This window comes from Esox lucius, chromosome 7, assembly GCF_011004845.1.
Source record: "Esox lucius isolate fEsoLuc1 chromosome 7, fEsoLuc1.pri, whole genome shotgun sequence".
Classification (NCBI taxonomy): domain Eukaryota; kingdom Metazoa; phylum Chordata; class Actinopteri; order Esociformes; family Esocidae; genus Esox; species Esox lucius.
This window is the reverse complement of record NC_047575.1, coordinates 14,342,891-14,360,667: the sequence shown is the minus strand read 5'-3', so window position 1 is coordinate 14,360,667 and position 17,777 is coordinate 14,342,891. Positions and strand designations below refer to the sequence as shown.

Below are 17,777 nucleotides of genomic sequence, written 5' to 3'. Positions count from 1 at the left end.
TCTGTCTGTATGTCTGTGAGTTAATATGGATGTGTCCTTGTCTGTCTGTCTATCTTTCTGTGAGTTATTATGAATGTATCCATATCTGTCTATATGTCTGTGAGTTCATATGGATGTGTCTATATCTGTCTGTGTGTCTGTCTGTGAGTTAATGTCTCTCAGTCTGCGTGTCTGCGAGTTAATATGTCTGTGTTACTAAGTTTGTGTGGGTGTTTGTGTTCGTAAGTTAATATGAATGTGTGTGTGATTGTGCATGTGTATGTGCCTGTATCTGTATGTTTGAGTTAATGTGGATGGGTGTGGGTGTGTGTGTCCCTGTATGTGTCAGTTATTGTAGATGTGTGTGTGTCCGTATGTGTGAGTTAATGTGGATGTGTGTGTGTGTGTGTGTGTGTCTGTATGTGTGAGTTAATGTGGATGTGTGTGTGTCCATATGTGTGAGTTAATGTGGATGTGTGTGTGTGTCTGTATGTGTCAGTTATTGTGGATGTGTTTGTGTGTGTCTGTATGTGTGAGTTAATGTGGATGTGTGTGTGTGTCTGTATGTGTTAGTTAATGTGGATGCGTGTGTGTGTGTGTGTGTGTGTGTGTGTGTGTGTGTCTGTACATGTGGGTTAATGTGGATGCGTGTGTGTGTGTCTGTACGTGTGGGTTAATGTGTGTGTGTGTGTGTCTGTACGTGTGAGAGTGAGGTGTTGGACAGTACTATAATGAGGATTGTAAATATGGATATGTCTGCCTCTAAGTGGGAGAGAGCAGAGCCGAGCACAGGACTTGAGCTGCATCTGAGACGACTCTTAATTGATTTCACAGGGAGAAGAACGGGGGGGGGCACATGCAGAGGATGGGGGATGGGATGGGGGAGGGGGTGCATGCAGAGGGTGGGGGATGGATTGGGGGAGGGCTCTTAATTATTAATGACAGAATCTGCAGATGAAAACAGAGGGACAACAAGGCACTTTACATAACAGTGCAGCAATACTCTGCTCTCTCCACCATCCTGTCTTTTCCCATTCTCTCAATACCTCCATCCTCTGTCTTTTCTCATTCTCTATACCCCCCATCCTCTGTCTTTTCTCATTCTCTATACCCCCCATCCTCTATCTTTTCTCATTCTCTCTACACCCCCCCATCCTCTATCTTTTCTCATTCTCTCTCTACCCCTCCATCCTCTATCTTCTCTCATTCTCTCTATACCTCCACCCTCTATCTTTTCTCATTCTCAATAACCCCCCATCCTCTATCTTTTCTCATTCTCTCTATACCCCTCCATCCTCTATCTTCTCTCATTCTCTCTATACCCCCCATCCTCTATCCTGCCTCATTCTCTCTACCCCCCATCCTCTATCTTCTCTCATTCTCTCTAAACCTCCATCCTCTATCTTTTCTTATTCTCTCTCTACCCCCATCCTCTATCTTCTCACATTCTCTCTATACACCCCATCCTCTATCTTTTCTCTTTCTCTATACCCCCCCATCCTCTATCTTGTCTAATTCTCTCTACCCCCATCCTCTGTCTTCTCTCATTCTCTCTCTATACCCCCATCCTCTATCTTGTCTCATTCTCTCTACCCCCATCCTTTATCTTCTCTCATTCTCTCTATACCCCCATCCCCTATCTTGTCTCATTCTCTCTACCCCCCATCCTCTATCTTCTCTCATTCTCTCTATACCCCCATCCTCTATCTTCTATCATTCTCTCTATACCCCCATCCTCTGTCTTCTCTCATTCTCTCTATACCTCCATCCTTTATCTTTTCTCATTCTCCCTATACCCTGTCCTCTGTCTTGTCTCATTCTCTCTACCCCCCCATCCTCTCTTTTCTCATTCTCTCTACCCCCCCATCCTCTGTCTTTTCTCATTCTTTCTACCCCCCCATCCTCTATCTTTTCTCATTCTCTCTATACCCCCCCATCCTCTATCTTTTCTCATTATCTCTATACCCCCCATCCTCTATCTTTTCTCATTCTCTCTATACCTGCATTCTCTATCTTTTCTCATTCTCTCTAACCCCATCCTTTGTCTTTTCTCATTTTCTCTACCCCCCCATCCTCTGTCTTTTCTCATTCTCTCTACCTCTCATCCCCTGTCTTTTGCTTATACTCTGACTTTCTCCTTTTCTCTCATACTCGATCTCGCTCTCTTTCAGTCTCTGTCTCCCTCTAATACTTTCCCTCTCATTCTCTCTGTCTCTTTCTCCCTATTGAACACAGCCACCAGTGAGTGTTAATGCCAACACGGCTGTGTGCTGGCCTGTCACAATTTTTCTTGTCGCTGCCTCCGTATGTGATGGGAAGGAACCAGCAGATTTGCCAAGCCTAATGTTTACAGTGATTTAGCGGGGCTTTGGAGAGAGGCAGTGTATTTGGAATAGTGCTTGGCGGCTCCACGGTCGGGGCTCCTCCTCTGACGCATGCATCATTGAAATCAGTCTCTCTGTAGCGCCTTGCAGGCCTTGTGAGCAGCTAGCGTAATGTGTCAGATGGACAAAAAATCAGGCGCGAATGTGGAGAGAAGGTGCGTTCTCTCCATGCTTGTCCTACAAACCATAGCACTGTTCTACACTCCCCAGACCTGAGTTCTCTGACCTTGCTGTGGTCGCCAGGTCTGTTTCAGAGGGCCATCGCCCAGAGCGGCTCGGCCATCTCCAGCTGGTCGGTCAACTACCGGCCCCTCATGTACACCCAGATCCTGGCCAAGAAGGTGGGCTGTAGCTTTGGGGACACGGGTGACGTGGTGGAGTGTCTGAGGAAGAAGAACTTCAGGGAGCTGGTGGACCAGGACATCCAGCCGGCCAGGTATCACATCGCATTCGGCCCTGTGGTGGACGGAGACGTGGTGCCCGATGACCCCGAGATCCTCATGCAACAGGTCCGTCTTCCTCTTGCTCCGTCATCCAAACTCTAGTCTTGTTCTTTTCCTGTTCCAAACTGGTTTTTTTTTATCGTTCCTTCAGTGTCTTATGTACAGGCATTTTTTCTATCTGCTATTACTTTTGCTGCAGCAGTGTCTTTTTCTCTGTGCGTGTGTGTGCGTGTGTGTTTGTGTGTGTTGCCACCAGGGGGAGTTTCTGAACTACGACATCCTACTGGGGGTGAACCAGGGAGAAGGGCTGAAGTTTGTGGACGACAGTGAGGGGGAAGATGGGATCTCTGCAGCCTCCTTCGACTACACTATCTCCAACTTTGTGGACAACCTGTATGGATATCCAGAGGGTGAGGGGTGGTTAGTCACCAGACAGGAGCAAACCAGCTGGGGGGGGGGGGGGGGTGTAATTTGTGGGGGACAATGGAAACTGTAGGGCCCTTTGAAATCGGTTAGATTTTTTCCCAAATTCAGTTTTTTACAATGAAATGAGTGTTATATGATAAACACTGATTTTATCATCAGAAAGAGTGTCTAATAATGTGAATGAACAAAAATTCAACAATTTAACATAACAGCACATTTGTAATGATGCAACACAACATTGCAAACATTTTTATCATGTCAAGTTTGTTAAATTCCAAGTGCAATATATAGATACTGCGATAGTTAGCTATATGGAGTTGCTAATAGGTGCTGACATTATGCATCGCTATATTTCACCATGATAGCTCATTGTTTGGAATATCACAATTTGCCTGGCGATAATTCACCCTGCAGAAAGTTAATGTAGGCTGTTGCAACAGCATAATAAGAGGCACACGGCATAGGTGAGTTTGACCACGGCTGCTCTCATTTTCAGGGGAACACTTCACCCTGGCTTCTCCTGGTTAACACAGTGCTTTTCCTTGTTCTTCACAGGGGCTTTAGACTTAAGTGGTCATCACATATTTTTATGGGCCCAATCAATAGTATGTTAACAGAATTTGCAAAACAGCATATCACCTGACTCACAATACTCCACTGGGTATTGCTCTGCTCCAAATTTAGCGTTTTTTGGACATGTTTCTCAAAGTGACAGCCAAGTTTTGAGGTGACAAGGGTCCGACGCATGACCAACCCCCCAATCGAAAATGGAATTATTTCTCTAGACCGACTACTCTGTAATTTTACAATTATGAAATCATTAAGGTTGCTACAATAATTAGGCCTACTTTTAAAAACATTTTTTATAAATTTCAGACAAATTATGGAAAATTCTGCAATATTCCAGGTTTTACAGTTGATTAAATTTTTATTACCAAATTCCACGATTCCATCCGCGTTTTCCGCATTGCAGAAATCAGCCTTTTTTTATTGCAGATTTTCCACGGTTCTCTTTCTCCCTTCTTATTCCCATCTCCTGTTATTTGGCTCCTACTTTGATCGCCCTATTGCCCTCTCTCTCTCATTTCTCTGTCTGATGTCTGTCCGTCCGTCTGTTCAGGTAAGGACATCCTGCGGGAGACCATTAAGTTCATGTACACTGACTGGGCCGACAGGGACAACGGAGACATGAGGAGGAAGACCCTGCTGGCACTGTTCACTGACCACCAGTGGGTGGCGCCGGCGGTGGCTACGGCCAAGCTGCACGCCGAGTTCCAGTCTCCCGTCTACTTCTACACCTTCCACCACCACTGTCAGACGGAGGCCCGGCCGGAGTGGGCCGATGCAGCTCACGGCGACGAGCTGCCCTACGTGTTTGGTGTCCCCATGGTGGGAGCCACTGACCTGTTCCCCTGTAACTTCTCCAAGAACGACGTCATGCTCAGCGCTGTGGTCATGACCTACTGGACCAACTTCGCCAAGACCGGGTCAGTGGAGGACCTCGTACCTAAACAAACCTAGTACCTAAACATGATCTAGTACCTAAACAAGACCTGGTACCTAAACATGACCTAGAACCTAAACAAGACCTAGTACCAAAACAAGACCTAGTACCTAAACATGACCTAGAACCTAAACAAAACCTAGAACCTAAACAAGACCTAGTACCTAAACAAGAACTAGTACCTAAATAAGACCTAGTACCTAAACATGATCTAGTACCTAATGTAAACAAGAACTAGTACCTAAACAAGACCTAATACCTAAACATGACCTAGTTCCTAGACTCCCTAAAACACTACAACGCACAAAATGTTGTATTGTTGCATTTAAAATGTTACTGTTCAGCTCTGTAGACGTATACGTGTTCTGTTATTTGTTTTTGTGGACCCCAGGTTGAGGAGGTCCAGCTTATAAGCAATTAAAATGCTACGTTGAACAAGTGTTAGAATCTATGTCCTGATTTCCCTTCCTGCTCTCCCCGTCTCTTCTCAGTGACCCCAACCTGCCAGTTCCACAGGACACTAAGTTCATCCACACCAAGCCCAACCGCTTTGAGGAGGTCATCTGGACCAAGTTCAGCTCCAAAGACAAGCAGTACCTCCACATCGGCCTCAAGCCCCGCATCCGAGACAACTACCGGGCCAATAAAGTGGCCTTCTGGCTGGAGCTGGTCCCTCACCTGCACTCCCTGCACGAGGACATCATCAACACCATCACCACCCGACTCCCGCCCGGAGGAGGAGGTCCTCGTATCCACCGGCCAGGTCCCCCGGGGGCCCGCTCCACCCGCCACCCCGTCATCTCCACCAACCCCCCGGAGCCCGAGCCTGACCCGTCAGATCCACCGCGTCGCAACCCCTTCCCGGTCGAGATCAGGGACTACTCCACCGAGCTGAGTGTGACGGTGGCGGTGGGCGCCTCGCTGCTCTTCCTCAACGTGCTGGCCTTCGCCGCGCTCTACTACAAAAGGGACAAACGCCACGAGCTGCTGCAGAGACGCCACCGCCGCCTGTCCCCCCAGCGCGGCCTGGGCGCGTCAATGGGCATGGGGGTGGGCATGGGGGTGGTGGGCGCTCCGTCCCACAACGACCTGGCGCTGAGCCAGGAGGAGGAGCTCATGTCGCTGCAGATGAAGCAGCAGCGGGCGGAGATGGAGCGCGGCATCGGCACGCCGCTCCCATCCCGCGGCCTCCACGGCGACCTGGAGCCGCTGCGGACGCAGGTGGGGCCGCCGGACTACACGCTGGCGCTGCGCCGGGCTCCGGAGGACGTGCCCCTGATGACGGCCAACACCATCACCATGATCCCCAGCACCATCAGCGGCATGCAGCCGCTCCACCCGTTCAACACCTACCCCCCGGCGCCGGCCCCGTCGACCACGCCCACCCCGGGCCACAGCAACAACGCCCTGCCTCACCAGCACTCCACCACCCGCGTATAGAAGCAGGCCTCTTGCTCAGCGGATCCACCACGCCACACTCGTCCTTCTCTCTTTCTCGCTGGGATTAACCCCCGCCCCCTTTTTCCCCGGTTCTTTTAGTTTTGTTTGGCTTTTTTTTTTTCTTTTTTTCTTTTTTTTTCTCGCCGTGAGGGCGGGTTATCGCCACCTGCGGTCGGGACGGGTCTCAGCCTGTGGGTTGCTGAGACAAAGATACATCGTTACAACTAACACATCTCTTGTCAACACATCATCCAAGCTGTTCATGTCCTACAATCTGCCTGTTTTCCCCTCTCTCTGTCTCTCTCTCTCTCACTTTCTCGTATTTTCCTGTTTCAACCCATATTGCTGTTCCTCCTCGCTCTGCTTACCACTCGTTCCTTCTCCCCATCTGTTCCTGTAGTTCTTCATCGCAATGTTCACCCTGTCGTCTCAGCCTCATCATTATCCCCTTTGTCTCCCAAACCACTTCAGGACTCCTTGTTTTCTTCTTTGGAGTCTTTTATAGAAACACATACATGTAAATGATGTATTATTGATAAATTGTAAGGATATGAATGAAAAAAAGTGATATTCTGATATCTCGTTTTTACCAGCATTCTTGGTGCCAAGTACTGTGATAACGCTCCTCTCTCATTGGAGGTCCAATGGACAACCTGGAGAGGCCCATCTTACACAAGGAATAACCATCATCAAAAAAAGTGCCAAACGTTTCATCATTCTTTTTGATCTCTCGCACTTTCTTTCTTTTTTTGTTCTTGCATTCAGTGTTGCACTGTGGCTGGGCTTTACTCAAGGGGGGAAATATTAAATATATCCTTGTAAAAAAAAAATATAAAGAGAATATTAAGATTTATAACTTGTTTGCTGTCTGGGATCTCCTGCATGATTTTACTTTTTTTTCTAAATGGAGGATGGACTTTGGAGTGGAAATCTTGTATTTTAGTTTTTTTGTTTTTTCTTGTTTTGCCTTGTTTTCTTACTGTTGTTGTTTTTGTTCTTGAAAAGCTATTTCTTTTCAGTTTTTACATCCGCTGAACTTTGTGCACTTCATGAAGAACGCTATCTTCTATTCTGTAGATACTTCAGAAAAGTGTATCAAGAGATGAATATTGACAATGATTATAACAAGGACAACAAATGCGTCCTTTATTTTTTCATTTCTATTCACTGAGGCTGTGCCACAAGCACCCGCCACCCTGAAAGACAGATGAGCCCCCTGTCTCCTCCTCTTCTCTTTGGTTCTCTTATTACTTTAGTTGTGGGGTGTTGCACGGTCATCATGTTTTTGTCTCGAAAGAAGATCGTCATTACTCAACAACAACATTGTTGAACTTTACCACTCCATCAGCTTGCGGTGTTTGTCAATAGGCTAATACTTGTTTTTGAGTCGTGAAAATTACATTATTTCATGTGGATTGCCTCAGTGGTCGAAGTTTTTTATAATTCCACATATTTTCTGGGGAATGAGGGTTGTCTTTGAACATGTTAGTTTTAACCACGGTCATCCCCTCCTCAGTGGACATTTAGCTGCATGCTACAGGTGTCTGGAGAATGGGGGACACTTTTCATCTCCTCTTCCATTGTTCTGAGACTCTGTTCCGCGGGGGGGGTTGGGGGGCTCAGACAGATTGACACAGGTGATGGGGGGAGAAAGCCTTGTACGCACGTTTCAGATCTTTCAACTGCACAACTGAACACAGGGACACGACAAACTCTAGACACTCAACACGAAAAAGAAATGACAGAACTGCTATTAAGACAACTTTAGGAAAAAGGTTGACATGAAAAACAAAGGTGGCGACTCTTCAGAAGACGTCCGCTATGTCTCCAATGCACAGGTGATGCATTCTAAAGCTTGTGTAGAAAAAAACATTTGATGAACATTACTCGTATACACTCAAAAAAAAAACAAGCTAGCGGGGTGGAGCTCCCCGTTTTTCCTGTTCTGTTTCCTGTCTTGTTTTGGGAGGAGGATGACCACACTGAGGTTAGTCTGCTTACTGTCACAGGGGACTGGACAGAGTCAGGACCCTGAAAAAAGAACAAAAAACAACACATTGAAATAAACTGTACATTTTTTTAAGTGTAAGAGAACAACCTGGTATTTGTAAATATTCTGTTTATGGTTTCCGAGTGAATGGATACATCATTTCTTTGTGACAACAGGTGCAAGTTGAGATGGCTGATTTGAGCACTTCCGTATGTCGCTGTTTGATCCTCTTTCATTTTTTTAGATTACAAGGTCAAAGTGCAACAACTTATGGGCACATGTAGGCAGTAATTAACATACATGAATGATCTGTGAATGAAATCTACATGGAAAATCCTAGCATGGTTGAGTTGAACATAAATACAGGGAGGGAATGGGGCATGGCTCAGGTTTCTCTAATATAGATGGGTAATAATGTGTGGGGTTCTGGGTGGAGGTGGGCATTACTTGCACATTTGTGAATTGCCACATCAATCATGAAGACAGCTTTTTTTTCTGGAATGGCAGTTAATTTAAGACGATCCCTTTGCATTCGTTAAGTGGCCAAAGATGAGAGCTGCACAGATAGCCGATTTAGAGAGAAAGTGGAAGCGAGAGAGAGGGAGACAGATGGAAGGATGGCAGTGATACTACACAGCAGTACAGATAGAGCCATGGTTTGAAACTGCTCAACTCAAACCTGCAAAACAAGGGAACTGGAACGGTGGTGGTGCTGGGGATTGTTAGTGACACTCACTGCTCTTAAAGGTGACAGCGTATTACCCCGTAGCTTAGAACAGGTATAGTATGTTGTCAACTCCTTGGTACTCTTTAGTCTTGTTTCAGACTCTGGTGGTTGTGGTTGCTTTGCTATCCTTTACTATTGCCATGCACACTCTCTGGTTGTCATTTTATGGGGATATCAGTTCACCTGTTTGCTGTCCATTTGAGATGCCCATGTTTCCAAAAATAAAAAGGGAAAAAAGACAGTATTTTTCTAAATAAAAAAATGATGACTGAAATTTGAAAAGCAGGGATATGACAGCCAACAGACTCTGGAAGCACACTCTCACCAAGTTCACACGGTGACACTAAAGTCTGGCGTTGGCTAAAAAACAACAACAAAAATATCATTTCATGGATGCAAATCTCTTTTCCAAGGTTCGCACTGGGTTGCCCGAAAAGGCTTGCACCTGTTTGTCTCTGTTTTCATTTAGCCTGAAATCAGCAACCAACTGGAGGCTGGAGAGACAGCAAGGATGCGTTTTGAACGTGTTTAAAGAATGAAGTTAATATTTCAATTTCATATAGAGGCTATTACACACTGTATGTTGTGTATCTGAACTGGAGAACATTAAAAAGACATTCTTAAACAAATTATCACATTTTCCCTGTTATTGTCTATTAACGCACAACTTCCAATTATATATCTCCATTTGTTAGTGGTTGTTGATGTGATTAATGATTAACTCCTGGTAAAATGTTTAGGTTGTTGTTGTTTTTTCTGAGGGGGGGGGGTTCTGGTGATAATTTCAAGGTATTCATGCACAAACACAAAATTATTTCATTATGTCTTTTTTTAGACAGCCTATTTCTCTTATTTAATGTGGTCTAAGTAGGGCAGCGGTGGCGCTGTCAATCCAGCAGAGGGCAGTAGAGTCCAGAACAATATATTCCCGGAACTGATGTAATTCTCAGCATCAAGTCGGCTAGGCCAGAGAGCTGTGTGCTGCCTACAGGTTTACAAGTCCACAAGCCAATTTTGGAGGATATGTTAGACAAGCTTAATGGAGGGAGGGGAACACAGGCAGATTGATCAATGCATTATCTTGAAGCATTGTGTACCTGTGGTCTAAAATAGAACAGAACTAAACAAGTATAATATATGAACCCACCAATAAACAGTACTGACAACAGTATATTAACACATGTAATTTCATCAGCCACTAGTGAGAAAGCAATGTTGTACTTCACAAAGTTGACTGGCTCTAGATAAGCTAAAGTTGTACTTAACAAGTAAGTAATATATTCTGCATTATTAAGGTGTCTACTATGTGTCACAAGGGTTTTGAATGATTTCTCAAAATGGCTACGAGACATTGATAGATCTTATTATAGTTTTATGGAAGAAGTTAGGAACCAGAGGTCAGATTAATGAAAAACTACATTGGCTGGCTCTGTGATTCATTCTACAAATCTTTTGATTATCAGTCAGATGCTTTTATTGCTGTGCTACCAGCGGCCCCGAAAATGATTCCACTGTGTTTGTGGTAAATGAAAATATAGTGTCTGTACATTTTAAGACATGTTTTGCAGACACTCATATCCAGTACAGGTGTACACCCGGTAAAGGTCAAGTTAAATCTGATATTGGAAAGTAAAAATGTTAATACCTATTTAGTTAACAATTTGGGCTGATATGTTGCACTAGCAGTTGTTTTATTTTTTTATTTTTTTATTACAGAAATAGACACCTGGTCTGTAAGTTTAGTACAAGTTAAAACTTAAAGACCAGGTTTGTATGAATATAATAAGGCTTAGGTGCTGGATAGAACATTTCTAACGAGTCTCCCCATGGTGGCAAATGGTTTACAGTGCCCTCCAGCTTTATTAACATCATTAGTGATGAGCAAAAGGCTACTGTATGAAAAGTATTTGTCAGCTGGATCTTAGACTCAAAAGATTAAGAGAAATCTAACCTGAAATCAAGGAATAAACTAGAAAGGACTACTAAATTATACAGCAGTCTACTTAAGTGAAGTTTGAATTCTAAAGGTTTTGTATTTTAAAGGAAGCCACTCGAATACTGACTTGCTCTAAAAACACATTAAATTTATGTTTGTATTAATTAATGTTTGTGTTTATTTCAATGTTGTATATTGTTACTTAATGCTCAGATAAATAGATTTTTGTCAGATGGCCTAAGACTTTTGCTCATGTGTTGTATCATATTTAATCTCATTTGGAAATAATAAGTGGTCATCAATTACATTTTGCTTAGATTGGGGTATAAATATGCAGTGACACACATGCCAACATCCACTAGTCATCTATCAACATGGATAAAGTCAGAGAACACACAATTGAAATGAGATAAAAGTTTATGGACCTTCACAGATAATGCAATGCCTTTAAAAAAAAAAAACCATTAACAGGAACTTTGATGGACCTGACAGAAAGAGGACCCAATTGCATTTTGCCCCCACTCACTCATCTTGATGGTTCGAGAGTGAGTGATGATATTGATCACAGATTTGCAGAAGGTTGAATCTTGGGGTCACCAAGCTTTCAAAGCTGCAATTAGACATAACCTTTACACCAACAAGCTGTTTGATCATTTTTCCCAAAGTAAGCAACTACTCTAATAAAGAACCTTGAATTTGTTAAATGTCATTGGAACTTTATCTGGAATGGTGTTCTACAGTCAGATAAAACTAAAAATCTTGTTTTTGGCCACAAACACCCGAGATGAGTTAAGTGTAAAAAGAGGAATGGTCATGCAGAAAATGGTTAATGGTGATGGACATGATTTCATTCCAAAATCAATGGACATTTTGTTAGGATACAGGGTGTCATGGACACTGTCAAGTACGAGGAGATTTTAGAGCAGAATATTTCTGCCTCCGCCAGGAAGCTAAACCTGTTTTGACAGCAGGACAATGATCCCAAAACTTTCTTCAAAATCCAAACAGAATTAGCTCGCAGAGTACAGAATAAATCGATGGCTGTGGCTATTATGAATATAGTATAAAGGATGGTATTGTAAATCATTGGCAGTTGCCATTCACCTTATCTAAACACCACTGAACATCTGTTGGATGACCAGAAGAAAACATTACAGGTGAAGAGTTGGTGCTTTCATCCTTGCATGGGATGCGTATAACTGTCAATGATTTAAAAAAATCTAGAAAAACGTGTTTGTTGTTTAAGATTTTATTTTTTCTTTGTGCAATTTTACGTCAGTTTATGGTTAGAAAATGTACCTCATAAAAAAAACTATTCAGTTTTCCTGTAGCTTTTTGTACTCATCTTAACCAAGGGGGGCCATAACTCTGGAGGACACAGTGATGAAATGCAGGTTAATACAGGTGATGAAAAGAGTTAATAGTGCTGAGCAGCATAGAGCAAATGGCTACATGTTATGCCCATGCACTGTGGGTTTATCTGTAGAAGGATTAGCTTGTAGAGATCAGAGGTCACATGACTAAGATAAGCAAAAAACTGTGTTGGGGTGTGCACCAAATACTTGCATATAAGTAACTGTTGGTGGAGGATTACAGACCTTAGGAAAGTTGATGATAGGAATGAGATAGTAGGCAAGCAATATCGCTAGGGTGTATTGGCAAATTAACGGCGTAATAAGTAACATTTAAGGCATTTAGGGCCAGGAAAGAGGTGTAGATGTCCTTGATTAATACAATATTAGGGAATTGGCATGTTGGCCTTAGTGTTAAGGCATGGATTTAACATGGCAGGGGTCATGGGGCAAGTGGGCTTAAGTATATATATATATATATATATATATTGGGGCTGATTTATAGGGGTGTCTGGCAATTTTTTAATAGCCAGAGCACAATTGGGTCTAAATATAAAACATACTCTTTTAAAAAGTAAAATTTGGAAAAAGAGAGCTTCTTTTATATTCTGTGCTGTCTGGATTCATCTTCATGCATAGTGCCAGTTGATTGGAGCTGCTGGTTGGAACATAATCAGGTGAATGAGTCCAGTTTTTCTTCTCTTACTCATTCACGTTTTCCACCCTCAGTAAACCGACTTTTCTATCAGTTTGTCAGGTCATCAATCACCTTTTTGTCCAATGCTTGGAAGTTCATTCAGAGATTTCAGCAGAAGTCCAATGACCTCATTGTCACTCTAAACAATTGTCAAAACACAGCCTCGGTCTTCAGAGAATCACGGACTGCTCTGCTGACAGACGGGAGCATTTTTGAGAAGCAGGCGAACTTTTCCTCGTAGGAAGTTGATGTGTACACTAAGCAGTTCAGATAGGGATGACACCTTCCTGGTTGCTGTGCCACCTCCAGCTGGGGCTGCATGAATGGACACGCCCTATTCAATGGATACAAACAAAGGTTAACATACAAGCCTGAGCAGAAAGCACCACTCATCCTTTTCCAGTGAACCAGGTCTACTTCAGGTACCACCAGGCTAAAATGCATGTAGCCAAATAGAATCATTTTTCACCAACTCTCACTTCAGTTCTCACTCTGCTCAATGCGATCCTCAGTCACTTAACTTAACTGCCCTACCTGCAAGGAAAATGCTTCAGAGAAGTGTGGGATGACAGAGAAGCACATGAAAGCATTTGGAGGGCAGTGGAACCTCAGACAGACAGTTCCCATGGTCTGTGACCTTATCCAGAACAACTACCTATTGTCAACAAATAGGTACAGTACTGTGAGTGCAGACTGACTCATATTTACTGTGAAATGAAAACAACAGTCTGAGACCTACAGACAAACAGGGTCCAGATCCTTCATTCATTCATCGGACAAACAGTTTTCACTAAGTTCTGGCGCATATGCAGATTCTAAGAAATGCATATCCACTGATAACTCAGATCCATGCTATCTGGTCCCACAATAGAATAAGAATTGTGATACAAGAGCACACAGGCACAGCAATAGTTCTGCCTAACTATAGTGAGTATAAGAAGTCTGTGCTTGAATATGCAGGTCTTCTTTGTGTATAGGCTGAGCTCCAGTCATGTCAGACCTTTTTTGACCATAAATAATTTCACCGTATTTAATGTACATTTAAAACAAAAGGATATTAACTCAAGTGATTCTGAAATTAGCTGATCCTGTAACGTTATCTTTGAAGGTTTCTTAGTCGAATACTGCAGAGATAGATATGCTGCAAGGAGATAACAAAAGAGCTACAGGATTTTAGTTTTGAAAGCTCCAGATCAGGAAATACATCAAATCATTTTGAAGACATACATCATCTTACACTGGTAAGACCATCGTTAACAAGTGGAAGCAAGGCGGTACAACCAGGACATGGCAAATATCAGGATGTCCCCCCAAACCTGATGAAAAGAGACAGCTCATCATGGAGGCTACCAAAAGGGCACATGACCACCTTAAAGAAGCTGCAGGAAATTCTGTCAGTATATTACAACCATAATGAGTATTGTCCACAAATCCGAGCTATGGAAATCATTTCTCATGAAAAATAACATTTAAAGAAACAATCTCTCCACAACACATTAATAAAATGTGTTATGCTCTAATGTCTAATGGGATTGTTTTTTTTAAGAGACCAGGGTGTTATTCTTGGCTATAAAACCAAAATATACTGGCAAAATATGCAAAGCCAACACAGCTCATCGGCCAATGTATACAGTACCTACTGTTCAGCATGATAGTTGCATCAACCTGTGGGGGTGTTCTCTCCAGCAAGCACAGAGGTTCTGATTAGAGTAGATGGGACAATAAATGGCTAAAATAAATCACTACATTTTGGTGCAAACTCTGTGGCCCTCTGCCAGACAGCTAAAGTTTAAGAACAATTTCACCATTCAACTTGACAATGATTTGATCTTAAAAGCCAAATCAACCAAGGAATGGCTTGCAAAAGGGAAGATCAACGTCCTGCAAAAGCCCTGTCAGAGTCTGGACCTCAGACCTATGTGAACATCTGTGGATTGCCCTAACACAAGTTGACTGGGCTTGGACACTTCTGCAAAGAAAAGTGGGCTAAAATTGCCAAATCCAACTTATTTAATTCACTTTAATGTTGTTGGTTGTAAGAGCTTAATTAATAAAAGTGAAAAAAGAGTTGATGTGATTTTTTTGGGGGGTAGACTATTTTTATATCCACTGTATTGTCATATAATAGCTTACTAGCATCTATTTTGTCATGGTGAGATGGATGAATGTGTGGAGGATTAATATGATATTTATTATAATGTGATATTTATTGTGGGCCTGTTGTATCAGGAATAAATATGGAATGTCAGAAATAGATATTTTTTTTGCATTATGATTACCATCAGATCTTCTGAAAAAAACAACAACATTGAGATCTGCTGCTATGCCATTCCTTCAGCATCAGTAGACTTATCCATTCTATCAATACGTTTGAATGTTTAATTACCAGTATACAAATTGCTGTCGATCAAACACATTACATAAAAAATTATGTTTGCTTGCAATGCAATTCCTAAACCGCAGGGGTACGTCTGTATGTATGGTCTGAAGTGGGCATAGTGGTGAAAAAATAAAAACCTTCTTGTCAAGTTAAACATTTAAAGACCCTCATCTTTGAGGGGAACGTGGCAAACACTTGGTCCTACATGACAGAAATGCTCACACCCACAGTCCTGGCCACCCAGACAGATCGCTGGCCTGGCTTTAGACACTCACAGTACTCAGTGAGTCACCTTGATGTGAAGGCTATGCAGCACTTGGCCCAGGCTCCGGATGTTGCTCTTGTTGTTGGTGATGAGGCTCTGCATGACAGCGTTGCTCAATGACTCCCCCACAGCGCCCAGAGCCTGGCCTAACAGAGACAGCCCTGACTGGACTTCCACAGCCTGCTCCCAAATCTTCCAATACACACACGTTACACAGTCAACAGACACGTTACAGAAAAAACACACAATGCAAAAACAAAGCTGACAGAATGTCATTACACTGTACATAGCCTCCGTATAGTAAAACAAGCATGCACATCGTGGTAGTACTCTCAAGGAGGAAATAGTACACACAGATCAACAGACTCAATGTCAGTTCATACAGGACACAGAGATGGCCTCATAAACCAAAGACGTGTCTGTTCCAGAGCCATATATAGAAAGCAGACCAAATGGCCCAAACTCCAGTGTACCGCTCTGGTTTGGGCTATTTATGTAGCGTAGGTATTAAACTGATAGACAGGTACTAGACAGGTACTCACATCCTTTGTCTCCCAGACTAAAAAGTCAACGTTTGTCAGAGGAACCACAAACGTGCCTGTCACGCCACATCCCGCCTTGCAACCTCGCTGCGAGAAGGAAGGAAGGCAAGGCAGATTGACAGAGTAAGGGGAAGATCAAACAGAGCGACAAAACGAACAAAGTAACATAGCTGACATGTCTTCGTATGCAACACTCTAATAAAATAATTCATCACACTTCTAATGTGACATTCTCCAGATGAAAAATGTAGTCAGTGTCTCACCAGAGCCGTCTCTGTGTCGCGGGCCTCCATGATGAAGTGGTCCAGAACCCGGAGGTCACAGATGGGCCTGACAGGTGAAGGGATGCCCTGTCCTGCCCACTGGAGTACCATCAACAGTACCACCAGCAAGCCTGGGGGGAGAAGGGGGGCAACACACCTCATCAGGCTAATGCTGGAAGTGGTGGCTGAGCAGACAGTAACAGAGACTTATGTCTCCAGTTCCAGACAACAGAAGATGTCCGATAGCAAAATCCCTGGACAACATTTACTGTAAATACAATAAGTCACTGCTTGGAATGTTAGGCTGTCCCAACAGTCATTTACACACGTAGGTTATTTTGGATAGCTGGTTTGCATTTTGCATCCTGATTAAATTACTGATATTGTCCTGATTGTTCTAGTTAAATTGGTATGATAGTTGACATGGCATCCCCATGCAAATACTATGCATAGAGATTTTGGTGATGTCTCCATTCCTCACCCTCAGGCCACATCATTTCTTGAACATTTCAACCCTGGTGATGGGATGCTGATACTCCTGTTGTAATACGGTATCAGGCACTCTAGACATGCCCACCTTTAAAAACTACAACGATATTGTTTAGAATTTTGCAAAAGGGTTAATGGATAGATCTTAGCGGTCCACTCAATCAAACCTGCATTGTCGTAATTTACTGTTGTTATGGATTGCAAAAATTCCTAGCCCAAATCTCCTGAGCACATTAGATTAATAATTACTTGACTTCACAGACAGTTTATCAATAATAATGGAATGTGTAGAGTAACATTTAACTTAAATATGTAGAGTGACATGGGATAACACGTCCCCCCCCCCATCAATGTTTAATTACTGAATCAAAAAAGCATTGAAATAATAATAAAAAGGCCTGAATACCGAGGTGCAGTTAGCGACATTTCAGCTACTGGCCCTTCTCATTCTGAACAGTAATAAGCACTGCTGAGTCAAGTATGTACAGCGAGGTGGCATAGTGCATCATCCAAAAACATGAGACATCTACAGTACCAGTCAAAAGTGTGTATACATTTACCCATTCACTTGAATGGGTGTATCCAAATATTTATTAGAAAACATTTTAAATTCAAACTACTTTTAAATGGGAATAAAGCATTAAAGCAGTCAAGTCAAAAGCAATAATTTTTCCATGTGAACACACCGAATAACTGCCGATTACGTCACTTTTGTTATGAGCAGTCTTCTACAGCTTAGTGAGGGAGTTATTTCATCTGGCCTTGGCGCCAGCTGTAGGCATGTCTTTCTTTACCAGGGATGCTATTAGAGAGTTGAATACATTCCTTCGGAAACTGGGTTGTTTCCGGGACGTGGGCTAGGGTGACCCATTCTGGCTGAGAGGCCTGGTCGATTCAAAAGAAAAGTTTAACGTATTAGAAAAATTCAAAGATATATTAAAATAGATGTTGCTTTGTTGA

The 17,777-nt window shown here is 42.9% G+C and overlaps 2 protein-coding genes across 2 annotated transcripts in view; one reads left to right on the top strand and one right to left on the bottom strand.

Moving 5' to 3' along the window:
* Positions 1-9,525, top strand: part of nlgn2b (neuroligin 2b) — an 83,885-nt gene extending 74,360 nt beyond the window's left edge. Inside the window, exons 6-9 of the mRNA XM_010894647.5 lie at positions 2,607-2,872; positions 3,063-3,216; positions 4,353-4,719; positions 5,228-9,525. Coding sequence (XP_010892949.1) covers positions 2,607-2,872; positions 3,063-3,216; positions 4,353-4,719; positions 5,228-6,176 — 1,736 coding nt within the window. The 3' untranslated portion in view covers positions 6,177-9,525. The remainder of the gene's footprint in view (positions 1-2,606; positions 2,873-3,062; positions 3,217-4,352; positions 4,720-5,227) is intronic.
* Positions 9,526-13,056: 3,531 nt separating this feature from the next.
* epob (erythropoietin b) lies at positions 13,057-16,442 on the bottom strand. Its single transcript, XM_034293434.1, has 4 exons — positions 16,329-16,442; positions 16,051-16,152; positions 15,551-15,706; positions 13,057-13,212 (listed from the first exon to the last, which is right to left on the bottom strand). Exons 1-4 carry the CDS (start codon positions 16,437-16,439, stop codon positions 13,057-13,059), a joined length of 525 nt encoding a protein of 174 aa, XP_034149325.1. The 5' UTR covers positions 16,440-16,442.
* Positions 16,443-17,777: the final 1,335 nt, after the last annotated feature.

Excerpts from the sequence above, each read along its gene's own strand:
- epob (XM_034293434.1), bottom strand. The coding sequence starts at position 16,439 with ATGGTACTCCAGTGGGCAGGACAGGGCATCCCTTCACCTGTCAGGCCC. Across the intron at positions 15,707-16,050 it reads AGGATGTGAGTACCTGTCTA|CAGGCTGTGGAAGTCCAGTC; the intron begins GTACCTGTCTAT and ends AAGATTTGGGAG. Across the intron at positions 13,213-15,550 it reads TGCATAGCCTTCACATCAAG|GGCGTGTCCATTCATGCAGC; the intron begins GTGACTCACTGA and ends TCCATTGAATAG.